Source organism: Colletotrichum paranaense (assembly GCF_030867605.1).
Source record: "Colletotrichum paranaense strain IMI 384185 chromosome Unknown Scaffold_9.1, whole genome shotgun sequence".
Taxonomy (NCBI): domain Eukaryota; kingdom Fungi; phylum Ascomycota; class Sordariomycetes; order Glomerellales; family Glomerellaceae; genus Colletotrichum; species Colletotrichum paranaense.
The window spans coordinates 1,568,636-1,596,400 of NW_026848967.1; the positions used below are offsets into that span (position 1 = coordinate 1,568,636).

The 27,765-nt window shown below is 54.0% G+C and overlaps 10 protein-coding genes across 10 annotated transcripts; 3 read left to right on the forward strand and 7 right to left on the reverse strand.

The window, feature by feature from the left end:
• Positions 1 to 451: 451 nt before the first annotated feature.
• On the forward strand, positions 452 to 3,028 carry CPAR01_11278 (sulfate permease; the record flags this gene model as incomplete). The annotated part of the gene is made up of 3 exons (XM_060495537.1): positions 452 to 728; positions 793 to 938; positions 995 to 3,028. 3 exons carry the CDS (start codon positions 452 to 454, stop codon positions 3,026 to 3,028), a joined length of 2,457 nt encoding a protein of 818 aa, XP_060345885.1.
• Positions 3,029 to 3,413: 385 nt separating this feature from the next.
• CPAR01_11279 (phosphomannose isomerase type I) lies at positions 3,414 to 4,634 on the reverse strand (the record flags this gene model as incomplete). The annotated part of the gene is made up of 1 exon (XM_060495538.1): positions 3,414 to 4,634. The coding sequence occupies one exon, from the start codon at positions 4,632 to 4,634 to the stop codon at positions 3,414 to 3,416; it is 1,221 nt and encodes a 406-aa protein (XP_060345886.1).
• Positions 4,635 to 5,519: 885 nt separating this feature from the next.
• Positions 5,520 to 7,308, reverse strand: CPAR01_11280 (uncharacterized protein; the record flags this gene model as incomplete). The annotated part of the gene is made up of 2 exons (XM_060495539.1): positions 5,520 to 5,827; positions 5,901 to 7,308. The coding sequence occupies 2 exons, from the start codon at positions 7,306 to 7,308 to the stop codon at positions 5,520 to 5,522; spliced, it is 1,716 nt and encodes a 571-aa protein (XP_060345887.1).
• A 1,879-nt stretch (positions 7,309 to 9,187) lies between these two features.
• On the reverse strand, positions 9,188 to 10,870 carry CPAR01_11281 (uncharacterized protein; the record flags this gene model as incomplete). The annotated part of the gene is made up of 1 exon (XM_060495540.1): positions 9,188 to 10,870. One exon carries the CDS (start codon positions 10,868 to 10,870, stop codon positions 9,188 to 9,190), a length of 1,683 nt encoding a protein of 560 aa, XP_060345888.1.
• Positions 10,871 to 11,168: 298 nt separating this feature from the next.
• On the forward strand, positions 11,169 to 11,378 carry CPAR01_11282 (uncharacterized protein; the record flags this gene model as incomplete). Its single annotated transcript, XM_060495541.1, has 1 exon — positions 11,169 to 11,378. The coding sequence occupies one exon, from the start codon at positions 11,169 to 11,171 to the stop codon at positions 11,376 to 11,378; it is 210 nt and encodes a 69-aa protein (XP_060345889.1).
• Positions 11,379 to 13,067: 1,689 nt separating this feature from the next.
• On the reverse strand, positions 13,068 to 15,056 carry CPAR01_11283 (uncharacterized protein; the record flags this gene model as incomplete). The annotated part of the gene is made up of 1 exon (XM_060495542.1): positions 13,068 to 15,056. The coding sequence occupies one exon, from the start codon at positions 15,054 to 15,056 to the stop codon at positions 13,068 to 13,070; it is 1,989 nt and encodes a 662-aa protein (XP_060345890.1).
• Positions 15,057 to 20,865: 5,809 nt separating this feature from the next.
• CPAR01_11284 (uncharacterized protein) lies at positions 20,866 to 23,295 on the reverse strand (the record flags this gene model as incomplete). The annotated part of the gene is made up of 1 exon (XM_060495543.1): positions 20,866 to 23,295. One exon carries the CDS (start codon positions 23,293 to 23,295, stop codon positions 20,866 to 20,868), a length of 2,430 nt encoding a protein of 809 aa, XP_060345891.1.
• A 495-nt stretch (positions 23,296 to 23,790) lies between these two features.
• Positions 23,791 to 24,722, reverse strand: CPAR01_11285 (glycolipid transfer protein; the record flags this gene model as incomplete). The annotated part of the gene is made up of 4 exons (XM_060495544.1): positions 23,791 to 24,085; positions 24,156 to 24,274; positions 24,423 to 24,481; positions 24,578 to 24,722. The coding sequence occupies 4 exons, from the start codon at positions 24,720 to 24,722 to the stop codon at positions 23,791 to 23,793; spliced, it is 618 nt and encodes a 205-aa protein (XP_060345892.1).
• A 350-nt stretch (positions 24,723 to 25,072) lies between these two features.
• CPAR01_11286 (uncharacterized protein) lies at positions 25,073 to 25,321 on the reverse strand (the record flags this gene model as incomplete). Its single annotated transcript, XM_060495545.1, has 2 exons — positions 25,073 to 25,114; positions 25,178 to 25,321. 2 exons carry the CDS (start codon positions 25,319 to 25,321, stop codon positions 25,073 to 25,075), a joined length of 186 nt encoding a protein of 61 aa, XP_060345893.1.
• A 266-nt stretch (positions 25,322 to 25,587) lies between these two features.
• Positions 25,588 to 26,721, forward strand: CPAR01_11287 (uncharacterized protein; the record flags this gene model as incomplete). The annotated part of the gene is made up of 3 exons (XM_060495546.1): positions 25,588 to 25,745; positions 25,810 to 26,040; positions 26,181 to 26,721. 3 exons carry the CDS (start codon positions 25,588 to 25,590, stop codon positions 26,719 to 26,721), a joined length of 930 nt encoding a protein of 309 aa, XP_060345894.1.
• Between the last annotated feature and the right edge of the window lie 1,044 nt (positions 26,722 to 27,765).

The window sequence follows — 27,765 nt, forward strand, 5'->3', positions numbered from 1 at the left end:
ACCTGGCCCAGATACTGCCTGTACTTCACTCAAAGAAGACCCGAGGATACTTGTTCTAGCTCGCCGTGTGAAGGCCCCATAACGTAAGGATTATCTTCCCCGGTCTGCTGCCAAGCTAGCTTCCCCCTTGTCCGACCTTCGATAAGTCTTGGGCGCCAAGGCGGCTGGCGGTGCGGCTTCTTGTAAAGCGGTCGGTCTTTGCCTCTCGAGACAGCCGTTGTCTCTGTCCTATAACCAACCCATGTATTCTTTCGGTTCATACTTAGGTACACTGTCTTCGCTCGGCTCTTTCCATCTGAACGGTGACGATCTTTGCTTCCTCTACATCGAGTGACAGCTATCAACGGCTTGACATCTAGTCTTTTGAAACGACATTGGAAACTATCAACCATACTCTCCAATTAGCATAAGCACCCAACATCCAATAGCAGCAAGCATATTTGTATCCAATATGGCGGCCAGCAAAGCTGGTGCGTTTCTCGCAAAGATTCTCGGTATCGATCTTGAAGCCAGCACCCGCCACCAGACACAAGAACTCCACGACCACGTTGTCAACGCCATTTCTCCATACGAACCGTACTATGAAGAGGATCCCACAGTAAAGGAGTGGCTGTTGGAGCAAGTACCAACAAAAGAAGGATCAGCTCGTTATGTCAAAAGCCTATTTCCCTTTACGAAATGGATTTTGAGATACAACACTCGCTGGCTCATCTCAGATGCTATTGCGGGTAAGCACTTCCGGGGTTCCAGGCCAGGCAACTTGGCGGCATCAACTAACAATTCCTTACTTAGGTGTCACACTTGGTCTCGTCGTCATCCCACAAGCTATGGCCTATGCCCTCCTCGCCCGCCTAAGTCCTGAATATGGACTTTACACATCATTCACTGGTGCAGCTCTTTACTGGATATTCGGAACCTCCAAGGATATTGCGATAGGAGTAAGATGCTTATAGTGTTACATCCTTGTAGCAATTTCATACTGACTGTATAACAGGCAACCGCCGTCGTCTCCCTCCTCGTCGGCAAAGTCAGCGCCAAAGTCCTCGAAGAACACCCTGGCGAATTCCAACCAGAAGAAATTTCCAAAACCCTTGCCTTCCTCGCCGGTGCCGTCCTCCTCGTCTTCGGTCTTCTCCGCCTCGACTGGATCATCGAGTTCATCCCACACGTTGCCATCTCCGCCTTCGTCACCGGCGCCGCCATCACAATCACCCTCAGCCAGATTCCATCCCTCCTCGGCATCGACGGCGTCAACTCCAAAGAGGCCGCTTATCGCGTCTTCATCAACACGGCCCGTGGTCTGCCCCGCGTTAAGCTCGATGCCGCCATCGGACTGACGGCTCTGGTGCTGCTGGCTGCCATCAAGTGGTACACGGAGCGCATGGCCAGGTCGCAGCCTAAGCGGAAGCGTATGTGGGAGATGCTCTGCTCGCTGCGCATGACTTTTACTATCTTGCTATACACACTTATCAGCTTTTTGGTGAACCGTGGGCTAGAGAACGGAGAGCACAAGTTCCGTATAACAGGGACACTGCCCAAAGGCTTCACACACGCTGGCCCGCCTTCTTTAAATACAAAGCTGATCTCGGCGCTGCTGCCAGATCTACCGGCTACGGTCATCATTCTTGTGATTGAACACATTGCTATCGGCAAGTCCTTTGGTCGCATCAACAACTATACTGTCCAGCCATCTCAGGAACTTATCTCAATCGGATGCACCAACCTATTCGGCCCCTTCTTAGGCGCATACTCTTCGACAGGCTCCTTCGGCGGCACCGCAATTCTCTCAAAAGCCGGAGTGAGGACACCAATGGCCGGCGTCTTCAACGGAGCGATTCTCCTCCTCGCGTTATACGCTCTCACCTCAGTACTCTACTACATCCCCATGGCCAGCCTAGCAGCTCTCATCATCCACGCCGTGATCAACCTCATAACCTCTCCAGACCACATCTTCAAGTCATGGCTCATGTCACCGCCTGACGTCTTCATCTACTTCATTGGCGTCTTCGTCTCCATCTTCACCAGCCTCGAAGACGGCATCTACGTCACAGTAGCCCTCTCTGCAGCCCTTCTCCTCCTCCGCCTCGCCCGCTCCAAAGGCCGTTTCCTCGGCGCCGCGCGCGGCTACCAGCACCCGGACCACCACACCAGCACCACCCTCGACCACAAAGACTCAGACCACCACTCCATCAGCAGCTCGCAGACCCTCTTCCACGGCAAAGCCCCTCCGTCGCCGCGTCTCCCGGCATCACACGACGTGTTCCTCCCGCTAGATCGCAAAGACGGCACCAACCCAGCTGTTCAAGTCAATGAGCTCTACCCAGGGGTGTTCATCTACCGCTTCACCGAGGGCTTCAACTACCTGAACCAAGCGCAGTACGTTGACCGCTTGATCGAGCACGTCACGCACTCCACCCGCCGCACCACGACACCACACTACGACCACCCAGGCGACCGCCCCTGGAACGAGCCCGTTCCGCCACCCTCGACAGTTGAAACCGATAACGAGTCCCCATCATTGCTGAAGCCGATCCTCCGGGCCGTCATATTCGATTGCGCTGCCGTGAATAACATGGACTCGGGCGCCGTGGAGGGCTTGATTGACCTGCGGAACCAACTCGATAGGTGGGCGGCACCGGAGCCAGTGGAGTGGCACTTTGCTGGTGTTCATAACCGGTGGACGCGGCGCGCGCTGTCGGTGTCTGGGTTTGGGTGTCCGAGGACGGGTCATTTGGAGGGGTGGGAGCCGGTTTTCAGTTTGGCTGATTTGGCAGGGCGGCCGCCGATGATGTGCGAGCAGCAACTTGTTACAACGAGGTCGAAGTCGGCGTGTGTGGCAAGTGATTCCGAGCAGTCTTCCTCCTCATCGGCTATGGAACAGGGTGTTCTGGGGTCCAAAGAGGGAGGAATTCGGCACCTCGCGGCTGTTGGGGCTATCAATAGGCCGTTCTTCCATCTCGATCTACCTTTGGCGGTTGAGAGTGCCGTCAAGAGCGCGAGACGGAGAGATCATCGACCACGGGCTTGAAACATAAGCGGTTATAAGCAGGCATCAGAAAATTGAATGTGCGGTTATAGTCGTCCAGGAGACATAGTGTGATACTCTTATTTTTGAATGATGTTAGAATAGATACTCCAATAGCACGTAAGTCTAATTCGATGAACAAAATTTACTTGACCATTCGACATTACGATCAAATCAAGCTCATCTTTCTTACTTCGAGACATGTGAATCGTCACTTCGCTCAAGTCGGAACAGTTCAATTCTCTCGCTGTAGCGGCCATTGTTTCAAAATACTTATCATACAGGATGAAGAGAACCCAGACCATTGCCTCATCAGGTCGCATTTCTCATGTTCTAATATGTAAAATCTGTTGTGCATCCTCTACTGAAAGTCTGACCGCCAGGCCAGTTAGACCACATTCGTAAAGACCTGCATCTTCCCCTTGGTTTCCCACTTGGCCTCGATGCCGGGAGCAACAAAGTAGATATGACCAGCCTTGACGTCAAATTTCTTCCCGTCCGCCTCCAAGACTCCCTCGCCGTCAGTGACGATAGCAACCGAGGGTCCTTCACCCGCCTTCAAAACTTCCGTCTTGCTGCCCTCGTCCAAATCCGTCTTCAGCATGTCGAACTCGCTCAACGGCGGCGGATACACGACCGTACGTCCTTGTGTGCCGCGAGAACTCTTCTCCGCAGGTAAAAGCACGTCATTTTTGCTATGCGCCTTGAAAGTCAACGTCTTGCTGAACAAATCAATGTTGTTCCTGTCGCCGGGCGGACAGAAGCCCGTATTGAGGACGTTGTTCGAACGAGCCATGCACTCCACAATGTCCCCAGACAGATAAGCATGAATGCCATCGGCAGGGATATACAACGCATCACCAGCCTCCAGCGACAAAAAATTCATACACAACAGCGCAACCAGGATGCCGTTGTCGCCTTTACCAAACTGACTCTGCAGACGCGGCAGAAGATCCAGCACGTAGCCGTTCCCGCCCAGCTCCTCGCGCGGGGTGCCGCCGAGAGCCTTTGAGGCCTTTTCGACAGTGTTTTCATCGGCGAGCAAAATGCGGCGCGTGACCTCCCGTAACGTCTCGTCGGTCCACCTAGTCGTCCCATCGGGGATCAGGTCGCGCAGGGCAGGGATGTTGAACACGGGCGAGATCTGGTCCAGAGGCTTGAACCCGGCAAAGACCTCAAACGGACCCAGTGCCACAGCAATCTCGGGCTTGTGGTTGGCGTCGGTGAAGTTTTCGGGGTCCTGCTCGTGGAGCTTGCTGGCGAGAGACTTGTTTGGGTGGATCTGGAGGGGTAGGGCTTTTGCGATGGACAGGATCTTGGGAAGGTAGGGGAGCTGGCCGTCGAGCTCGGTGATGACTTTTTTGCCGAGCAGTTGTTCCTTGTTCTTGTCTAGGACGTCCTTGAGGAGCTCGCCTGTCTCCAGTACGCGTGCGGGAAAGTCGGGGTAGTCGCCGAACCACATTTCTGAGTAGGCTTCATTGTCGTTTATTGTGAAGCCGCTTGGGGTGTTTTCGCAGAGGCGTGCGGCGAGCGAGTCGCGACCCTTTTTGCCCCAGTCGTAGCTGTTGCATGTGCCGCTTAGCTGGAAGACTGAGCTTTGTGAACTCATGGCGGTGGCTTTGTGAGCCTTTTCTCTCTTCTACTATTCTCTGAGGAGCTTCTGTTTCTCTTCTCTTCTCCAAGGTACTTTGGGTATTACTATAGCGTGGCGGTCTTCGGTTGATGATCAGGGGTATCTTGTCTATAAGGTAGTTTCAGGTCTAATTGATGAGAGCGACGGTCTTCTTTTCAGAATCTTGTACAACGTGCATTCAGATATCATATGAGAAGTTGACGATTTGTAATTCGGATATGGGGTGACCAGCTAGTGACGTCGGAAAGATTGACGCAACAAAATCGTCATAGAAGTCTTGCAGCCGTCCGACGCCCGGTCCCACTTTGCTGTGTCTCGGCGGGCCGTGGCGAACTCGAGGCCGGACCTGCAGCTCCGGTTAACGGTGAGGCAGCGGCAACTTCGGAAAAGCTGACATACCTTGACTGATCCAGGCTAGCATCGCGATCTTTGGTAACTGATTACTACATGTAGTTACTTAGGTCGGTCCACAATCCCGCACGCATAGTCCGGTTCGTGACGTTAGGCCTGATGGTTGAAATGGATGGTCTAACTTCACAACTCAACTACAGTCAATACACAAATTAGAGTGGCTTCCCTTGTAGCTCAGCGCCTAAGATTTCAATTGGTCAAACGCTGGCTCCATGCATGTCCCTATTCCAGAGATCCAACATGACCCTTTCATGTAAGACATATTCTACTCAATCTTGAGATAACCATGCCAATAGGCATTAGGCGACATTTGGCACATATCAGCTCGTACTCGATTAATGGTATCACCCCATCTCATTGAATTAGGTATAGAACTGTAAAGACAGGTATTCCCTCACATTACCGACCAAGAAAACGCTACGCCAGTTTTGAATTACCATTTTATTTTCTTCACTCATCACACCGAATCTCAAAAAACTCGGACAACTCAGCAAATCCAAGCCCAGACCCAGGACCATCAGGGCGACCGATCATTGCGGGACTTTCTTCCACCCTGAGGCCGTCGCCAGACCGATCAGGTCGGCCATCCTTCCCAGGCCCATTTCCGCCCTCGTCGCCTTTCCTAGACGAATACGACGAAGACTTGCCTTTCGACCTGTTCTTGCCCTTGCCCTTGCCTTTGCCTGTGCCCTTTGGCCCACCAGTCTGTTCAGAGTCATCACCGGCGCCTTTGGGATTGTCTAGGTCATCAGAGTCCCCTTTACCACCAGCAGCGGCATGAAAGACAGACTCCTCAGCACCCAAAGAGAAGTTACGTGCGCCGGGAGGGACGGCCGCGCGCAATGTTGCGCGCGGCGTAGAGGTTGAGAGAGCGGCCGTTGCGAGAGGCATTGGCCTTGCTCGCCTTGTTAGCCTTGCCCGCACCAGCACCGCCGGCAGCAGCGCCGGCGTTGGCAGTCCCGTTGTTCGCGGCGCCACCGGCAGCGGCGTCCTCGTCAGCAGCGTTGCCGTTGCCGGCGGCAGCATCTTCTTCATCAGCGGCGTTTCCGTTGTCTGCCGCGGCGTCCTCCTCATCGGCGGCATTGCCGGCGTTACCGGCGTTGTTGTTGGCGTTGCCAGCATTCTTGTTCTTGCCGGCCTTCGCGTTTCCAGCTCCAGCGTTCGCATTGCCTGCGTTCGCGTTTCCGTTGCCGGCAGCAGCATCCTCGTCATCGGCAGCAGCGTTGCCATTTCCAGCGGCGGCGTCTTCCTCATCGGCGGCGTTACCTGCATTGCCAGCGGCAGCGTCTTCTTCATCAGCCGCATTGCCAGCGTTGTTGTTGTTGTTGGCGTTGCCGGCATTGTTACCGGCGTTGTTGGCAGCGCCGTTGGCGGCGTTCTTGTTCTTGCCAGCCTTTGCGTTTCCTGCTCCAGCGTTGGCATTGCCTGCGTTCGCGTTTCCGTTGCCGGCAGCAGCATCCTCGTCATCGGCAGCAGCGTTGCCATTTCCAGCTGCGGCATCCTCCTCGGCGGCTGCGTTGCCTGCATTGTTGTTGTTGTTGGCGGCATTGCCAGCGTTGCCGGCGGCCGCGTCCTCCTCGTCGTCAGCGGCAGCGCCGTTGCCAGCAGCAGCATTTCCAGCATTGTTGGCGTTGCCAGCGTTGTTGGCAGCACCGTTACCGGCGTTCTTGTTCTTGCCAGCCTTCGCGTTGCCGGCTCCAGCATTGGCGTTACCGGCGTTCGCATTACCAGCATTGCCGTTGCCAGCAGCCGCATCCTCATCGTCTGCGGCCACGTTTCCGTTGCCTGCATTGGCATTGCCGTTACCGGCAGCTGCATCTTCCCCGTCGTCGGCGGCAGCACCGTTGCCAGCCGCGGCGTCCTCTTCGTCCGCAGCATTGCCGGCATTGTTCTGGTTGTTGGCGTTACCGCCGGCATTGCCACCCTTGGCCTGGGCACCATTGCCCCCAGCACCGGCACCAGCAGCCTGCTGGCCACCGTTACCGCCACCACCGCGCTTACGCTTGCTGGCTTGGGCTCCTGCCTCGAAGACATTGATGACACCATCACCGTTGAGGTCGTCCGGGTCTCCGGCCGCGGCGGGGGTGCCGTTCGGGTTATTGCGGTCAAAGGTGGACTGGAGCTGCTGGATGAGTTCGCTGCCCCCGGCGCGGCGCTCGCGGCTGCGGGAGACTTCGGAGGCGGGCGCCGCGGCGACGACGCCGGCTAGAAGGGTAATGGCTGCTGTGGAGAACTTCATATTGGAGTGTAGGGAGAAGAGAGAGATATGGTAGTAAAGAGAAGGTGAGAATGGAAAGAGAGTAAAATACACGTGAAAGAACAACTACTGCCCGAGTAGTGTTGAAGAGAATGAGACTGGCTCAAGGGAAAAAGGAGAAGGAGAAGAGCTTGGTGATGGATGTATTGAGGTGAGGGTGAAGAGGTAGAGTAATCGTTATCACCAGCGGCCAAGAAGCCATGCTTTATATCCCAACTTGCCAGTCGATTTCACCTCACAATTAAGGTCTGCCTACCCCATATGTTCCCCCTGTCTTTGCGCCATCATCTGGTATTCTTGCGCTGAACTCCAGCCGCCCGTGGGTCACAACGTGACGGATCATGGAGTATGATGCCAGTACCATCATCCCATAAGCCTCAGGGGAGAAGAACCCTCGTGAAACAAACCACCATTGGATCAACGGATCCGAGTCACCACTCTCTAACCATGGCATGTGCCAGACTCTCGGAGCGGCCTCTCAAATCGACCCTGCCTCCAACGTCTAAACTCCCCGACACCTCGGTGTATTATGGCGAAGTGACCGTCAAAGTGACAGGCAAATTGAAGCCCTTGTTGTTGATGGCGGAATGGTTGTGGGTTGGTCTTGGCTGAAGTTGACATCTACAGCTCCACCACGGAGACTTCTCCACAAAAGTTTCGCGGAGTCGCATTTCAGCAGTCTCAGGAGTTCGGTTTGTCTCAACATCCCTCCAGAAAAAGGTCTTGGCTAAGTCTTGGCTAAAGGGGCATTCTATTCCTCCAACTACTACGTCAAATACTCTTGGCAAGCTTGCTCAGGTTGACAACATCCATCTGAACTATGAGCAAAGACAGAAAAAGCTCAACACGCAATGCGCCAAGCCCACCTCCAAAACGTCCGTCTGGGGTTCCCCTTGGCTGTCAGACTGCCAACTCAAAGTTGTTAGGTGACGCTCAACCCAAGTCATTCCAGCTCATCCGATGGACGAATAAACGTCATGTGCCATCCGTAACTCGGGATGTCAGACTCCTGAAACATCACACCCCGGTACACAACCTCACCACATAGAAGAAAAAGGGGGTAAAGAGAGCACGGCCTAGGAGGAATAAGAATTTTTTAAACATTAACAGCAAATAAGCTCCAATATCACCATAGTAAGCTTGATTTACAGTGGACGGGGGGGACCACAACCCTGGGCCGGGGCGGCGGGGAGGAGGGAGAGGCCACAGAGGTCCAGCCAGCGGCTCGACTGATGTGATGGTGGATTGTGGGGGTTTGAGAACTATTCCGAACGATCGACTCGAGTGTCCTTGACAGTGAGGGAAGATTCCACCTCAAGTCCGGACCCAATCATCTTGGGCCGGGAGTTGAACCAAGACCAGGCTCCTTTTCCGTCCCGGTTTCGGTCTTCGTTCTTTTTTGAGAGGCGGGCGGCAGATCACGTCGGGTTCTTGTCTTTCTCCCCGCCCCCGAGTAGAGGTGCGTCTATTCTTGGAATCTCCCTCGCATCTGCCGCTCGCTTCCTGTGGCTCTGGAAGTCGTGATCGTCTGCGAAACCCGCGTTGATCACGTCTTGGTGCGGCATATACTTATCGTAGACCCATATTATGCCATCGAAGTCTGCGTTCGTGGTTAGGCTTGAGCAACATTGAGAGAGTTTTCGATGAAAAGAAGACGTGGACATAAGTCGATGATTTTATGCAGTTTTCTTGCGTAAAGCAAGAAGAAGAACTTAGAGACCCTTGAACAGGAGTTCCACCATACTGCGTGAGTACGAACAAGGTAAATAGGTATTAAGGTACTACTTAGTATACATCATGATTGAAGAAAGGAGAAGTCGTAAGACATGCCAAGAGCACGTCACCACTGGTGTGAAGCACCTCAAAAGCTGTAACACAGATCCCAAAGCGGCACCCGGGTACTGTAAAGCTCGCCGCTCCACCACTTTGTTGCGAAGCCAGTCAAGTTGAAGTAGAAGTCCGTCGCAAACTCGACCCCATTCTTCTCGGCGCAGATCAACCCGTCCTTGGGCACATCCACACTAACTTGTGCTACCTCGGCCGGCTTACTCGTAAAGTTACCGCCCCCAATAGTGCTGCTGCTGCTGCTGCTGCCGCCAACGCTACCGCTGACCCCCAGATTCTGCTCTCCGCGCAGCTTGAACACGTTATCGAACCCTGGCGTCGCCGTGATGCCGGAGCTGAGATCGATCAGTCCGCCGAGCAACTTGAACGCCAGCTGCACGGTAACGTCCGCTGAGGCGTCGACGCGCACATCAGCCGACTCGGTGATGTTGGCGTAGCTGCTGTACTTTGGCTCCCACCCACTCGCCGACGACTTCTCCCCGTGCAGGAGGTCGAGATGAACGTTGCCCGCCGGCAGACTCACGCTCAGCCCCGCCGTGACGCCGACGGCAGCAGAGACGTCAAAGTCTAAGCCCACAGCGAAAGCCACGCCCGGACCGAGCTCGACGATACCGGGGACGGATACGAGGGAGTAGGATAACGCGTCCGGGGCGTACTTGAGCGCGTGGCTGTAGGAGGCGGCGACGTCGACCGAGACGCCGACGGCCGAGTCAAAGGTCGTGTCTAGGTCAAAGTACAGAGCCTGCAGTTTGAAGCCCCAGAAGTTGTACTTTAGGTAGCCGGAGAAGGTGATCTTGGAGCTGAACCAGGCCTCGTCGGCCGTGATGTTGACGTACTGCCCGTCGCTATAAAGGACCGTGTTCTCGGCGATGCCCTCGGCGAAGGAGAGGGAGACGGACGGGTCGAGGGTGAGGCGCTTGGAGAGCGTGGCAGCCGGCAGGGAAGTGAAGGACATTTCGCACTCGCCGGCGATGTTGGTGAGCTCCTCCTTTGAAGCTGCGACCGTGATGGATAGGTCGCCCTTGCTGGAGGTCAAGCCCGTTGCGAGGAAGAAGCCCCGTTCAAAGTCGGCATCGCAGTTGCCCATGTGGTTGGTGATGAGGATAAATCCTTCTTCGGCAGAGTCGGACCAGTCCTTGACAGCCTCGTTAAAGGCGTCGGCGGAGGAAAAGGAGACGGTGAGCTCGTCGTCTCCGCACGTGACGTTGCTGACGGCGTCAACGTGCTCGAGGACCACGGCGGGGTTCTTGAACGCGAGTTTCATGTCGATGGAACCTTGTTCCTCCATGTCCGTGGCCGCGTAGTAGAGCGAGATATTTGTGGCCGGAACGATGTTGATGGGGTCTTTGGTGTCGATGCCGGGAGCGGCGGTGGCGCCAAAGGTGTGTGTTGTGTTTACAGCTGGACGAAGGGTCTCGGGCTTGACGGCGAGGGGCTCGTAGGCTGGGATATCCTCGATTACGTGCGCTGCTTGCGCGGTGAACCTCTCCGTGGACGTTGGCGTCGGGACGGTGGTTAGGGTTGTAAAAGCGGACGAGGAGGAGGCTGCTTGTTCGGGCTGATCGGGCATCTCGACGACAATGTAGGTGACGCGCTGGATGCCATCAGAGGAGCAGCTGCACCCTTCGGTATGAGCTGCTGCGCCGGAAGCAAGGAGCAGTCCGGCCAGGAAACGGCCGATTACAATTGAGCGAACCATGATGAGGGTATCGAAGAACGAGGTCAAGGAGGACCAAAGAGTGTTGGGTATTCAGAACGAATGTCGTTGGGGAAATGAGAGGACGCACAGCAACGAAGCTGGCCTGACTGATGTTCAAAGAGCGACTTGGTGAGCGCGGAATCACCGACGAGATGCCTACAGCTTCAACATCGTGACACTCGACGAGAGAGGCGGCCACTAGGCCTTATAAGGTGGTCGCTTGTCTCTTCTCTCCTTCCATCGTCTCTATCTGCATGCCTTGCTTTCTCCTTATCCTTACCCAAGGAGGATCAGCCATATGCCAGATCAGATTGGTGTGTCGGCAATGGCGCAGCTGCCGGGACGGAAACCGAGCAAGGTATCCTCGAACTTCGGGGAGCGCATCTCAAGCATGACTGGACGAGGGGAAACGCAGCCGAAAGATGGTGTGATGCCGCCTATTCGGGCTACGAGCCTACGAGGTTATCTGGCTCTCGTCTCCATGGCAGGGATCGTTAGTGTAGGATGAAGGAGACAGAGGCGATTGGTAGTTCAATGAAATGCAACGTTGACGGATTAGCAGCCACTCGATTAGGTTATTCCCACGGCCACATGGTCTTGGATATTGCCGGATACTGTCCGGAGGTGGAGGAAACCAAGCGCTGCCCTCTTCATCCTCTCGTCGAGGACGGCTATGATAGCCGGAAAACGTGTCTTGGACTCTTGGGAACAATGCCGCTGACGGGCTCCGCGCGTCTTCCCTCAGGGGGATGACAGCACGAAAGGCACGCTTTCGGCCAGACACATCCTTTGTTGGTGATGGACTCATGGAGTCTTGCCCGTGTACGGATGATGCGCCGTCAGGTAGGAATCAGGTGGGACAAGAGTCAGGGTCCTACCAGGGAGAGGGGGAAGACGGGATCCTTTTCTCAGGACTCGATTCTATTCCCAAAGAGACCAACACGAGTTAAGCTCAAATGCCGAGCGTGCGCGGTCATTGGATCCCTTGTTGATCATCGAAACTCAACTGGTCCCCTGATGATCTCCCATGTATCGATGAGAAGAAGGGCTTAATGGGGATTCCGTTCTCTCTAGCTCGGATAGAACCGCCCAATTAGGACGTAAAAGTCCACATGTTGATTGTTATTGGCTTGATGCTACCCTGTCATGACTGTTGGCTTTTACTCCTCTTGCTCTTTTAGGGTAGGGAAGCGGCCCCCAATGGCGGTCCGTTATCGTCGATTCGTCGCAGCGCGGTACCTTACAGTCTGACAGATGGTCGCCCCTGAGGCCAGCAGGATGTGTGACAGGGTTTATCCCGTGCCATCATCGCCATGTGGCTCCGCTGGTCTGCCCATTCGTGGGTGTTTAGGCCGCCTCTTATTTCCTCGATCCTTGGGAGAGAGAAAGTCAGGACTAGCTTCAACTGAGACAAGTTGACCGTTGGTATCCGTTGGTAGGAAAGTGATTTCTGAGAGGAATCACTCTGGTCTTTGGTGTCCATCTGGCTGCTGACAGAGAGAAGTTTGCAACTTTAGTTTGTTCTTGTCTACAATCGGTTGCTTATGAAGACCATCGGCGGGTCTATTGGTTCGGAACTGGCCGTTAGCATCAGTGTTAAGGTGCCGCTTTGATCTCAGCGAGGTCGTCGCTCACTGTTTGGTTCTCATTTCCCTCTTCTTCTTCCCCCCATCGTTTCTCACAACTGCGCACGACTCATCTTCCATGTTCATCACATGGCTTTTCCACAACACTCACCTGCCGGATTCCGAATCTCTCGCATCTCATCGCGTCACTTTCGGTCATGTCTATAATTGACCTAGTCAACTGCTCACTTGGGACTAAGAGGCCCGCAAAATAAAGGACATGGCACACGAACGTAAAAAGCGAATTGGGAGGCGCGCCGGAATACTGCCGATGATGAACTGAGTCTTTGTTCAATTTTGCTCAAAATCGGCCAGTGGCCTTGACTCGCTCTTCGTATTCCCTCGATCCAAGCGGATGAGCAAGGGAAAAGAAGATGCGAGGCGGGAAATTTGTGTACAAGTCGTACATAGTATGTACATGAAAACTCATCGAGCTACACTCTCTTCACCTTGCTGAAGAGATGTACTCAATGCTGCTACTCCCAAACTCCGTCTCTCTTACACTCTCCTCTCGAATCAACCTCTTTTTCATCATCCCCACAAGGTAGGTTTGCACCAGATCATCTACTCATTTATGCGGTGACGTAGACGGTCTTGATGGTGGTGCGGGTGCTGCACTTGCCGCTGTGGGCAGGGGCACCAGTAGGCTTGGGGCCGCGGGTCTTGGTGCGGGTGCGAGTCTTCTTGGTCTTGGAGGCAGCGCCGGAGGGGGTGGCGGTGAGCTCGGGCTTGGCCTCGGAGACGGTGGTGCCGGGGACGGGAGCGGCAGAGGAAGCAGGGGCCTGGGACAGAGTCTCGAAGATGGGGATGGGAGCTCCGGAGGGGGCAGAGGCGGAAGCAGCCGGGGCAGAAGAGGCGGGGGCCTCAGCGGGGACGGAGGCAGCCTGGGAAGAGGTAGGGACGGCAGCAGGGGCGGAAGCGGAGGGGGTGTAGGCCGGGCCGGAGATGGTCTCGAAGATGGGCTCGGGGGCAGTGCCGGAGGCGAAGGTGGGGTCAGCGGAGTTCACGGCGCTGGTGGCGACGGCGTCAACAGCCTCGGTAGTGGAGGGGGCGGCGGCGACGGGAGCGGAGGAAGAAGCGACGGCGGGGGCGCTGGTGGCAGGGGCAGCGGAGGAAGCGGGAGCAGCGGAGGAAGCGGTGCCGGAGCCAGCGCCACCCGTCATGCAGGCAAAGGACATCTTGGTGACGGGGGAGCCGGTGACGGGGCCGTCGAGCTTCCAGGTCATGGAGACGTAGGGCCAGCAGATGCGGCCGTCGGACATGGTGACCATGTCGCCGGCGACGTAGGTGTCGTCGGAGCTGAGGACCTCACCAATCTTCTTGCCGTCACTGCCGACCATCTGGAACTTGGTGCCAGCGAAGGTACCCTGGCAGCCCATGGCGTCGAAGGCGCAGGTGGGGGAGGAGATCTCTTCCCAGGTGATGAGGGCCTTGGAGGAGTCAAAGGTGGCAGCGTGGGCGTTGGAGCAGTCGTTGGAGCCAGAGGTCATCCAGTTGATCTGGGAGTCACCGTCGGCGGTGCCGGCAACGGAGGTAGCCTGAGAGCCGACGAGGGTGTTCTTGTCGGAGAAGAGGGCGATGGCGACGTTGCGGTTGTTGGTGCGGTTCTTGGAAGTGGTGTAGCCGGAGCCCATCCACGAGTTCTCGGTCAAGTCCATGGCGCCACGAGAGACCCAGGAGAAGATGTACGAGTCGGCACCGATGAAGCGGGCGAGGTTGGAGTAGGAGCCGGACATGCCGCCCATGGCCTCGTTGGCACCGCCGTTGATGACGTGCTCGTTGGAGATCTTGACGTTGTCGTTGGTCATGCCCTGGGACTTGGTGTTGAGCCAGATGGCACCCTGGTCCTCAGCGCAGATGGAGGCGAAGGGAGCGGCGTCAGCGGCCTCGAAGGCGATACCGGTGTTGTGGGAGCAGCCCCAGCTGGAGGAGGCGCCGGCGATGGAGGTGAGCTTGCCGGCGGTGTCGACGTAGCGGATGGCATCACCGAAGTGACCAGTGGCATCGCCCTGGTAAGCGGTGACAACGATGTAAGCAGCGTAGTAACCGGCCTTCTCGGAGAAGACGAGGTCACCGTTGACGTCGGGGGAGGCCATGGCCTGGCTGCCGTCGACGTTGGGGCCGCCGAGCCAGGTCTTGAAGGTGGGCTCGGTCTTGCCGGTGGTGTAGCGGTAGAGAACAGCGATGGCGACGTCGGTGCCGGAGCCGGAGAGGACCTCGTTGGTCATGAGAGCGAAACCATCGTTGTGGGCGACGAGACCGGCGGCCTCCTTACCACCAGAGACGGTGACGGGGTCACCGGTGGCGGCGAAGGTGGTGGGGTCGATCTGCTGGACGTGGACGCCCGTCTCGGAGGAGTCGAGGTACGCGAGCCAGGCCGACTTTCCGTCGGGGGAGACGGCGAAGGGGGTGCGGCGGTGGTGAGGAAGACCGGTCCAGTAAGCCTCCTTGATGGGGTTGAAGGACTTGATGGTGGCGGTATCGACGTGCTTCTCGAGGGAAGACGACGTCAGCTGGGCAACGGCCGCGGCCGCGAAGCCAAGGACGGAGAAGAAACGCATGTTTGCTGTTTGTATATAGCAGTTCAGGAACTTTCAAAGTTCAGTAAATGATCGTGTATGTTTCGTTTAGTAGCTTTGTGAAAGGGACTAGAGCCTTTGTTTGAATGAGTGAATGAACGAATGTCTGGAAAAAAGAATGTCGGTTGGGGCAAGGAGATGGTCAACAATCCCTTGATCGCAAGAAGAAGAGAAGAGAGGAAGCCTTGTTGTCTAGCTGGGAGGTGCGGTGTTTGCCTCCATTTAAAGAAGACAATGGCGCGAATGGAGCCGTTCAACAAGATCCCCATATTGCCCATATTGGGAACCCGCACCACCACTACCACCAACATAGCCAGCATAGACCAGCATCAGGTAAGGGGGGTGTGTGGACTCTAGTCTCTGGAGATTTCGGGAGAGCACCGCCGTCGCGGTGTCAGTGTCAGTCATAGACAGGCAGAGAGTAGTCGAGGACGACAGGGCTAGATTGCTAGACGAGGACCCAATAGAGTATGTGGTTCCTTACTCTGTACGTACGGAGTAACCCCTCTCTGTAATCTGGATGGGCGTATGTGCGTGTAAGTCGATTGCACACGATCCTGGGCTGGTCAAATCTCCCTGGCCGTTTCACCACAGCAAACGCGGCGGAGGATGCAATTTCGACTGTTCCCCACCCCGTCCATCCCGGGGCCCGGGGTGGCTTTGGCTAGTGTACATGGAGTGGCCAGCGGGCTAGAGTAAGACTCTCTCACTCTAGATGGAAACGCTATGGAACGCCAACCGAGAAGAAAAGAAGACCAAGACGGAGTGGCGGTGGACAGACCAAGCGCTAGAGTTTCCGGGACTCTGGGCAAAGAACCGTCGATTACACTGTAAGTGTAGGGACCATTGAAGATGCTTTGGGTGGGAGATGACGGCATTCGACTTCCCTGATACCATCGACCACTACGTAAAGTACTCTGTATTAAACTTCCGTTGTTTCTCTCAGAGCCAGCCGTCGTCTCGTTTCCTCCCGTGTCTGCCAGGTTCACCCCCAATAGCCGACAGCGTTTCCCTAGAGAGGTTCATCTTGGTAAGCTCTGATTTTACACACCAATAACCGTACATTCAAGAGCCCACGCAATGGATAGACTTCCGGAAGGGATTGTCATGCAGAAGCTCGGATTCGCGGGTGGCTGCTTGGCCTGCCTTTAACACCCGATCTTATTTCTCAACTTCAGACGACGGGCCTCTCGGCTCATGGACCAGGCCTTACACGAGGCATAGTATCCGTGATTCCGTCCAGCGAAACTGCAAAGAGACTAGGCCATCGCTACGGAAGTACGGGGCACCAAAGAAGAGAAACAAGCCTGCTAGCGCCTATCGGTCTCTTACCAAGCGTACGGTCAGAGACGTATCACTCCGTAGCGTACGCGGGAAGGGAGAGAGAAAGTTGACTGTGGAGGGAAGACTCCAAAGTAAAAAAGCACCACCACTTTCAGCGCCTCGGCCTCCCGCCCACTCCTTAATTCATGTCAAACAAGTGGATGATCCAGGGTCACCGTAGCGCATTCCACCAATGAGCCACCGTCTGCAGATCGCTTGGTTTCAAGAACCTGGTCTCGACATCCCACTCTTCTCGGTCACTGTCTTTTTCTTTCTGTCTTTTTTGTTTTCGTCTGTCAGCTCTTCCATGGATTTACAAAGGAGATAGTGCTTCGAGGCTTGGGAACATTCCGAAAATCCGGGGAACAGGGTATTCGACTTCCAGTCTTCCGCAGCTGCAGACTCACAGCCATCGCAACTAAATAATTCAGCCGTAAAGACAAGCTCTGTCAACCCATGATCCATCCGCCATCAGCTCATTTTCCAGCTTCTTGATTAAATCATTAAATTTATCTTGTTGGCTGCTGGCCCCCTAATCAGTCTAGCGCGTATGGGTTCAACATTGGGGCCTAGGCTTTGGTCTGCCCGGCTGCCGTCTGTTCTCTTCTCGGTTTCTCTTTCCACTCGCTTGCAGACGCTGTGTGAACGTCCTGTCTATCCCTTGTCACACCTGTCAGCGCTGACGGGGGTTGCCTTGACGCTTCAGCGTTTACCGAGTCGCAACTAGATTGGCGGTTCATGAGTGTTGCTATGCGAGTTGGGATGATGATTACACTTTTTTTTCTCTCTCTCAAGTTTTTGTTCTTCCCGCCTTTTTCGTATTCATCTCAACTCGAATCGATTCCCGATTCTTTGTCATCCACACGAATCTGATCACACACCATCATTTCGATTCCCGAGTAAGGTATGAGTTGAGAAACAAGCCTCTCTCTAACGAACTATGAAGACATCCACAAATTTGAATCTCATCAACGATCGTTTTCAACCACCTTTTGAAGCCGACCCAACTGCATCCGGAGATGTACTTCAAGAAGAGCGATTTCATCTCCATAGTTACTGAGTGATTACCTATCCATTGCCGGACTGGTGGTTTCTTTTCTTGTCTTCATATATCACCAACGCTTCTCTAACAGGACCCTAGGTTATTGACATCACCTCGCCTCATGCCAACCGCCAAAAACTTCCCGACCCATACTCTGAAATTCCATGGACCACCATGCAGATAGCCGCCTTCGCCCTGCGCCTAGCTAGCATAGAGCATCCCGTCCCAAACTGCTGCAAATCCCTCAAATCATACAGTCAGCTCATTGAAATTCCCCGAAATTCTAGACCTCCTCCTCCTGCCGCAGTCCTCCTCTTTCAAGAATAATGGATCAAGGCCCATGACAAGGCCAGTCAGACTGCCAGTGTCGGTCTCCAAAGAGGATTCTCGCCTAGGACTCAAGACCCTTGTCAACACGAACCTCCCGCCCCTGACGCTAATCCCAAAATCATTTCGAAATTCTCCTGCCAAGCACCCCCGGCTCCCACTCCCAACTCCACCAGCCAACAAAGTTGTAACGCCTTGGGGATCCAGTGTAGGCTTGGCTGGGCGCCGCCGCCGCCGCCGCCGCGCCTCTCCCGCGCTTCTTTCCTCAAACTAAAGTGTACCCGTACGAAAATACCGACAAAACCCGGAACCGTGATTCGTAGGGTCTCTTTTGGATTGTCATGCTGCTCGCTACCCTTTTTTCGACGTAGTATTCCGCCCAGTCGATCATATTCGTCTGGATCTTAGTTATACCTCCCAACAATTAGACTTTCTCTCTTCTTCATTGGTGATTTGCACACGGACGCATCAAAAAGAAGCTAGATATAGTCTTTCACCTCAAGCATGGATGGCACTACGGAAATTCGGTTCGAGTGCAAAGGTGACAGACAGCTGGGACAACTTTCCCAGCTACCTACATCACAGTATATCCGGAAACCAAATCCGAGCAAATTCCCCAAGAACTCTGTTCGGCATTCCATGCCGATGAGCGGATACCCCTCCGGCCCGGGGCACAATGAGAGCAAGAAACAGCGGGTAATCTCACGACGCCCTCCCACCTTGCCAAATGCGCAATCTTAGCAAACATATTAACCTTTGCACGCACCTTTTGCTACCTGCTCGCTTGATTCTTTTACTGCGATGGAACCAGGCCTATACAGAACCAATCTCAAGATTACCTAAAACTCTATCTCGAGGCAACTCGCCACGAGTCAAGACTCAAGAGGCGAAAAAAAGAAAACTGCTATTCCCGCAGATTACCATCATTTTTGTTGAGTGTATAATCAATCTTTGACCCGGCGGCCATCCGCAGCTACCTTCACTCTCGCTACAGCCCTAGAACTTTCATATAGATGGTCACAATCCCTCCAGGCCCTCTACGCATCTCAACTGCGCAGCAGCCCAGGACTTGGGATGCAGGCGTCCGTACGGAATGTCGCACACGAGATAGACTGCACTGTTGGATATAGATCTCATCAGGTTCCACCAATGCCATCCTTGTCCAACTCTTTGCCTAAACATCAGTCCTATAATTTGCCACTACTTTGTCATGGGATTACTCTGGAGACAAACTACGGACACACTCTCATTGCAGGCGCGCGGATGACGTCCGAGCCTGACTGATCGAAGCTTTCTCCCCTGTGGCTGTCATCTTCCGCTCGATCGCGGGCTACTCCGTAATCAACATAGGCCCCCCATTGTTAATTAGTACTACGGATACTCGCACTCGGGCAAGCAGGCAGCCTGTTGGTAAGTTGATGCAACCTGTTGGCCGGGGTCCGAAGAGAAGCTCGACGTCAGTCAAAGATCCCAGGCAACATTATTGCCTCGATCTCTAAGAAAGATTGTCATCTCATGACAACACAGATGTTTTTCAATGTTCTGTATTGTTTTACCATCGAGCTAGGAGTCAGAGATGTTTGAGATCTCAGGGCAATGGCTCCTTCAGTCGACTTTCTGTGCTGGGTCTTCCATGAGTACACATCACGCAGCCGTCTGGATGGTATCAGCCGTATTTCCCAACGAAGCCATACATAATAGCTTCACCATATGCCTTGTGTAATTGAAAGGATGGCGGTCCACGAACATGTCCATCTATCTCTACTCCAGCCCGGGCGTTGGCTGTTGGTTTCACGAGATATTCAGTATCCCCTCATTTCCCCTGCAACGGGCGACGGTTACTGACTCGGATCAGATGAACAGATCTCATCGAACGTCTGGACAAAGCTATCAAAAGACCATCACGAAATGAAGAGGATTACTTCCTTTCTCAAAAGAACCCAGCGGGAGCCCCTCTATGAATTTCGCGAGAGCCCGAGTCAGCCCTGAGAGGGGGGACCCCGTCGCAGATCGACACTTTCTCAGATGACCTCCTCGATGGGCGGTCTAGATTCTCTGACATCTCATCGGAACCCTGACCCCTGTCAGGTCTGGTGGAAAAGCGTAAGCGACATCAAAAGTGATGGACACATGTATTCCCGCCGGCTTCGCTGATGAGATCAAAGCTTCAACATCCATCCCGCAGAGCTACATAGATTGGTCGCCGGTCATGTTTCCTCATCACCAAGCTGGCTGTGACCTTTCTTGTTCCCCTTGAGAGTTTGGTCGAATATCGTCCAGAACTTAGATTCGTGACGATAAGGAATTTGATCTTTTTCATTGCTTGTTCACTCGAGCTCTCTCTCCCATGTTGCTGATACGAGAATATTCAAAGCATTCAAGTATGTGAGCACTTGTTCATACTCCCTCAATGTTTGGAACATCTATCAGAAATTATTGGGTCATACAAGATCTTCAAGTTTGATTATCCTGATTTTCAGTGGGAGAATATGTTGAATCCATACACTAGGTTCCCTCACGACAAATTAAGTGAACACCTCCCCGCCGCAATAAGCAACGTGCTTTTCAACAACGTGGCATCCTCCATGTTGTGCTCGTCCTTGCCGACTTCAGAAAACACTAAGCAGCCGCCACGGCCATCTTCTACTCGTCTTCGATCATGGACGCAATACTATGGATTTTCCACACAGAAACCATCTTGGGGGCTAACACTGTGGATCTGGCTCCTGTTATAGTTCAGTAGTCATCGTGTTTACAATATCTAATATCTTTGCGAAAGATAACACAGAGTATTCTCCACATGATAGCTCAAGATCCCATCGACAAGTGGTCAAAATTATCTCAAGCTCCTCCAAGATTGCTCCTGTATCTCGTGTTGGGCATCTTGATGCAACACGAAAACCTAACTTAGACGAAGAAGAGGAGGATATCAGACTGCGGGTCTGGACTGATGGATGTTTCTATGACTAACTACCTGCACTCACTAGACTATACACGTTGCATCACTTCACACTTCTGACGTGAGAGATTTGGAAAAATGTTTTGACTTCTTAGATCTCGTCTACCTGCAGCCTTCCGTTCCTGAGAACAGAAAAACTTCTACGGACAACGGCCGTATATCTCCAGCCTCGCCTTGGGCCGGATATCTCCAGTCTCCCCTCCAAGTCGCTTAATCCTACGAAGAAACCAACCTTTCTGGGCCGTCGCCCTCGCCCAGTCCAAAACACTGTACCGAATCGTGTCAGGACCGGACCCGTCCTCGCCAAGGTTCACCTCACCGTCACGTTCCATAACCCCCCTGGGCTTCAAAAAGGGCAGCACGTTTGGCGTTCGCAGCAGCGCCGCAAAGATCCGCTTCCTACGTTCGTCAGCATCCCCCCTCAGAGCCTCACGTAACCCTCCCCACCGCGTCACGAGCTCTGAAGGCACGGGAGCCTCTTCATCCAGTTCGAACATAAACTTACCCTCGAAGTTGAAGAGCGTACATGCGGGCAGCGGCGTGCCGGGCTGCCAGCGCTCAATGTTACTGCCGATGCCGTGCATCGACCACTCTGTGCCGACTTGCTCCACCATATGCGCCCATTCGGTTTGCCGGGAGTGACTATATTTTTTTGCTTGTTCTTGATGCGCTCTGGTGAATACACCACCGAACAGTACGTCCATGACCTGGAGTTCGTCCTCGCGCTTGACCTGAGCGCCGTGTAAAAGGAGAAGCTCGACAGCCGGAGCATCGAGCCAGAACACTGCATAGTGGAGGGGCGAGAAGCCTTCCTTGTCGCACAAATTCGGGTCGGCGCCATGTTCCAGAAGCCACTTGAGCAGTTTTGGCCGGTAAAAGTTTGCGTCGCCGAGAGAATGGTCGAAGCGGTGGCCTAGGAGAGCCAGGAGCGGCGTGATGTAGAGCGGCTTTATGATGGTGTTGATCTGATCCCTACCATCTTCTACCAAGTCGAACATGGCCTGTGGAATCTCGGGATCGTCCGAGAAAGGATGAACGAAAAAGATTTGCAGAGGGGTGTACCTACCAAAGTCGCCGGTGTAATCACTGTAGTCACTCATCCAGAATGATCTTGAAATCCTGTGCATGAGATCGCTGCTTGGGAACCCAAGGGTAAAGTTCCCGTAAGACGATACTGCTTCGACAGCCAGAGGGTGGCTTATTATCAAATTGAAAGCCGCTTTGATGGCGCATGCTGTTTCCTCATTGCTCTTATAGTGTGCTTCCAGGAGAAAGTAGTCAGGTAGAAACAAATCGTGAAGGGGTGTCACCTTATAGAGCTCGCTATCCTTCACGGACTTACTGCCCTTCATCTTCTTCCTAGGGCTCTCCTCAAGACATGCACCGAGTGGGTGAGCGCCTAATTCGAGCAGCGTTCGGATGTGAGCGACGTTGAGCTGCCTACATGCGAGATTGAGAGCTGTCTGAGGGATCTTCCGGAGAGGTCCCTGTTGAGGGATCGGAGGTGGTCGTAGGTCTATGCTAGTCGTGGTCTCTTCCAACTTAACGCCCTGTCGGACGAGCTCTCTTATTGCAGAAGAGCAATCTGTCTGACGGAGACAGACAGCATGGAGAGCATTGAGGCCGAACTCGATAGGTGTATGTAGTGGCGCACCTGCTAGGGTCAGTTTGCGAACCATATCGCCGGAGACGGCGTGATGAAGTACCGGAGTATTCATATGGAAGCTAGTTATGCCTCCATGGTCAAAATCTGCGCCTCGATTGATTAACATGTCCACCAAATCGACATGGTCTCGAGCAACAGCAATAGCAAGGAAGAGTCCATGCGGATCGGAAATCTTGGTCAAGAAGCGTGGTGGGAGAGACCTAAGAATAGTTTTGGATACGGTCAACGCGTTCTCGGGAGCCAGCATAGCGGCATGGAGGGGCGAGGGCTGCCCATAAAGGTCTCTGTCAAACTCATACAGCCCAATACCTGACTCTGGGCTTGCAGCAAATGGACGCGGTTCCCACCATGAAAGATGACGGGCGGCGAAGCTTAGTGCTGGATTAGCCCCCTTGTGCAGAAGCAGGTCCACGACTTGAGCATAGCCTTTGGACGCAGCCACCATGAGTGGTGTCCATATAGACGGCTTTAGGCTGTGTGGGACGTAGTCCGGTTTAGCTCCGGGCTTCTCAAGGGCCTGGCGGAGGAGATCAACGTTGTTGTGCACTGCGGCGTGGTAGACGGCCCTGGGGTTTTCGCTCTGGGCGTCCCACCGGAGAGCAATGTCGTTGATCGCTTTGTGGTAGTATTTGTTGACCATGCCCGCGGTGAGCATGGCCATTGTAGGATGCGTCTCCTTGGCCGCCGATACGACGGTTTGTGTAGTTCTCATATCCCTCAAGTCCCTAACAATGTCATTATCAATGTCGTCGTCGGTGGGTGATACATATGTTGGTATCACGTACTCTCGCCTCTTTGTCTCGGCCTGAAACCGGCCGAGCCATTGAGCTATATCAAGGTACAGCTCTGCCGGCAACTGAATTTGGAACTTGTTTTGCTTGATGACTGGGTCTGGAAGAGACATCTTGAAGGATGTTTGAAGAATCAAATTTTGCTCTTGTTAAAAAAAGTCGGATGTGTAGGTGAATGCGATCCGGGTGTGGCCGCTGTGTGGATGTTATCTGTTATGTCTCTGTTGTGCGAAGTAAATGTCCATGAGTGTGCTGACAAGCCCTGTTAAATACGAAGGATGTTTCACGACTCTCGAAATTGTGTACTATGGCTCCAGGAGAGTTCAAAAGTGTCAAAGGTGATTGTGTAAGCTCGCCATTGTTCGATTGCATAAAGCTCAAAGAAAAATATTTGGTTCAAGCTTCGAGGTTGTGATTCATTTCTAGGCTGCGTAAACTGGCTCGTGGCTGACGATGTACTAGCATCGCAGCGGACACTGACAGGACATGTTGTTCTTTCCATCATATCGTCATTGTTCGTTGTTTATTTCTCTTTCTTTTTGGTCCCCGCTTTCTTTGGGGGGCCTTTGATTCTTCTCGGTCAGCGCGCACAAGAGCATTGTTTGCGCTTACCACTTGGCGTCCTTGCTGGCGAGGAAGCCCTTGAGGATGCCGACAACCTTCTCGAGGGAGGCGAGGTAGACGCGGAGCTCAGCGGCGACCTTGTCCTGGTCGGAGCCGAGCTTGGCGTAGAAGTCCTTGCGGTAGGGGCAGGCGCTCATGGCGGCGCTGAAGATGGGCTTGACGAGGAAGCTGTGGTGGGGCTTGAGGGTGGTGGCGTAGGCATTGCGGAAGGACTCGGAGAGCTCCTCGGACTCCTTGGCGACGTTCTGGCTCAGGGCGATGCAGGTGAACTCGAGACCACTGGCAAAATACATTGTTAGTTTCGGCCGCTGCGTTGTCGGTGATACGGGGAGCTCAGAGGCAGACTTACCGAACCAGCCAGAGGAGACCCTCGGTGGCAACGTGCTTCTTGGTGGCCAGCTCGGCCTTGACGAGCTCCTGAAGGGTGGCGGACTCGCCGGGAGCAGCCAGCTGGCGCTCACGGATTTTCTGTACATGGATAAGTCAGGCATTGTTCGTCAACGTCTTTTGGATGTAGTTGTAGGAGCAATATGGTAGCATCCGAGCTTCGTGACAAGGGATGATTCGGAACATGTGCTAAAGGGTATCGGGGGTATCGAGAGGAGTCAGGTCGTACCTTGATGTTGCCGCCCATGTCGCTCTTGACGGGACCGAAAGCAACGCCTCCAAGGGCATCTAGAAGAGGGGATATTCGTTAGAGACATGGAAACCATCAAAGGCTCGGTGTCTCCTTTGGTATTGAGAGAGAGCAGCCGTGCTGGGGGAACATACCGAAGATGGTGGTCAGAGACTCGGAGGCATCGAGGAAGTCGGAGGTAGGGATGGCATTCTCCTTGTCGGCGTCAGGCTTGACATCGACAAAGGACTTCTTGAAGGTGTCGAGGTAGGTTCCTCCGGGAGGGATCTGAGCGGCCATTGTGTCTGATGTAGGGGGTTTGTTGATGTGTTTGAAAGATGTGTTTGATGAGAGAGAAAGAAGAATAGGAGAGTAGAAGCGTAGAAGAAAGGGAGGAGATGTAGACAGGTAAAGAGCAGATGTTCCAGGAGCTGTTCAGACGAGAAGCGAAACCCAAAAAAAGGGACAGGACGGGAATCGAGGGGCGGTCAAGCAAATGGCCCCCCGGGAAGCCACGCATACGCAGCAACCCGGACAGCAATAGCAGCACCAGAGCTTCTCATGGGCCATGGCGGGGACCTCTCCCTCGAAACCCCACCACCTGGGACCTGGACCGCCCATTGGAGATCCAACGCGCTAAGCCCAAGCTGTCACAGTGGGGTTGACGGATCCACTTGACCGGCTGCTTGTTCCTGATACGTCGGTACAGTGCGGTTAATGATTACCCCTCATTCCGTTCAACCCCAATCACGTGCAATCAGGACAGTGCATGGACGCATGGGGCACAGTCCATCGCGGGGTCGCGGAAAAAGGAGAAGGCGGAGCTCCGTCCAGTCGGCCCTCTTCCCTCTGCCGTGCCGCCGGCTGCCAGGGACTCCGCTCGCAAATCTCCAGTTCATAGATGAGGGACCACTGTGTTTCCCATTTTGAGATGCTCCCTTGCGTTTATTTTGGTTTGATCTGATATTGTATCTTGCCTTTAGTGCCTTGGTCTTCTCATTGCTAGTTGCTCACACTCTGTCGTCTAAGTCATCTTCGTACATATCTGCACATATTCAAGTACATTACAGACAATACACAGCGCGACGAACCGAATCTCCAAACCCATCTCATCAATTAAGACAGTTGTCTTGTGGTACGATATCATAGCATCAGAGATACAAATATGGCCGTGGGAACAACAAATCACCAGCCTCTGCCGGACACGGCACAGATCAAGTCCACAGAAGCCGAAAGACCAGAGAGACGTGCAGTCGTCACGATCATAAACTACTATGACGACCCTGGAGATGGAACCCCTCCCACCCCAATCGTTGTAGGGGGGTAAGGCCGCTTTTTAATATCCTTGTCTACAAGACTTCACATTTCTCGAGTACCGTGTCAATAGCTCGAAGTACTCATGCCTTTTGTTCAATTCCAGTCAGAAAGTCACAAATGAGAGGAAAATGACACCTCGCACCGTCACCGTCACCGACATCAGAGGCGAAGAGGATAAGTACACCCTCGACACCCACGGCTTCCAGTACGTCCGCCACACTAGCGTTGAGACGGACTTTACAGACGAGGAACGGGTCAAGGGCGTCTACTATCCCGAGATGGAGAAGCTGTACAAGGAAATGTAAGTCTTGCACGCTTTCATTTATCCAAGCCGGCCGCGAAGTGGGCAGCTTTTGGGCGGTGTAAGGTTTATTATACACACCAGTGGGGGCCAACTTTCACAATTGAGGGCCCATGCTCACCAGGGGTCAACACCAACAGCACGGGAGCAAGCCGGGTCGTCATCTTCAACCACCAGATCCGCCGCGGGCCGGCAAACTGGCACAGCCTAGGCGAACGCAACACGGAGCACCGCGGCCCCCTGCACAAGGCGCACGTGGACCAGTCCTACGACGGCGCCGTCATGATGGCGAGGCACCACGTCGGCGCGGACGAAGCCGGCAGACTCCTCGACAAGGAGAAGCGCCGGTTCCAGATCATCAACATCTGGCGGCCTATTGCGACGGTGCGGCGGGACCCGCTGGCCGTCGCGGACGGGAGTACGGTCGCGGAGGAGGACCTTGTCCCGGGCGCGATTATTTATCCCCGTCACCGGGCCGAGACGTGGACGATTAAGCCGAATCCGGCGCACCGGTGGTACTTTTTGGATGGGCAGAAGCCGGATGAGGCGTTGTTCATCAAGTGTTTTGATTCGGATACGTCGGTCGTTCGGAGGGCTGCGCATTGTGCTTTTCGGGACCCGGAGATGGATGAGATGGAGTGTCGGCAGAGTATCGATATCCGGGCGTTGGTGTTTCACTGATGGGTTGGGAAGCTGGAATAATGGACGGTTGCCTTGTCATGGTTGTCTTACCTTGGTCATTGAAACAAGACATGGAGGGCGCAATTCAGACGTTGAAGCTGTGCTTATTCAAGACAAGACGGTTAACAGTAGCGCGGGCGCATGGGCAGATACACGTGGGAAGACAGGACCTAGATGTGTTCTAGTGTAGATCAAGGAATGCTGATGATAAACACGATCGGATCTAGCAGATCTGATGCCGCGCCCAGAAACTCTGCGCAAGCGTGTCTGTGACGGATCTCCTGAGAATTAACAACTATATCAAAGAGACGATGCTTGCGACGAAGTGCGGTCGTTTCGTGGTGGCAGTAAGGGCATAAGGCTCGGCAATTCAAAGATTCAACGGTTCAGTTATTGGTCCAGACACACCATCCGTTGAGAAAAGTGCACTATCATGATTCGAATGTGCTTCATAGAGTGGTCTCAGTAGGTAAAGAAAGTCTCATGGGCTTGCTTGAAGCCATGATGCGTAGCACTTCACCTAGAAATTTAAGGCCACATTAAACCCAACCCAAAACTCAAAATTCACAACATCAGATCCTCAGAAAAGTCCAATTGACTCTGGACCTCCGTCTCACTGGTATACGATCAATGGGCGGGTATTCCCGAGGAACAATGGCAGTACGATCTGCCGATATTGTGACGTCACGACTGTCGTCCGCCAAAGATGCAGAGACGCCAAAATTCAGGTTTCCACCCTTCCGCTCGGTACCAGTCCAGACCAATGCAAACTTGCGACAGGCGGCTCGCAATGGCGCCATGACAAGGACAAGCCGGAGTTCGGCACATGTGCCATGCTCTATTTCGCCCTATGCAACGTACCAGGCTGTCGTGCGACCAGGACTCGACATTTTAAAGGAGCTGCAACATATGCATGTCGCAGTTGACAGCAGGGCAGAAGATGCGGCTTTCGACGGGATGGGCAGCTGGGACTTATCGATAAGATCCGCCGGATCAATCTTATCAGAGATGTACGTACCGTGACTGACGTGCTGGAGATGACGT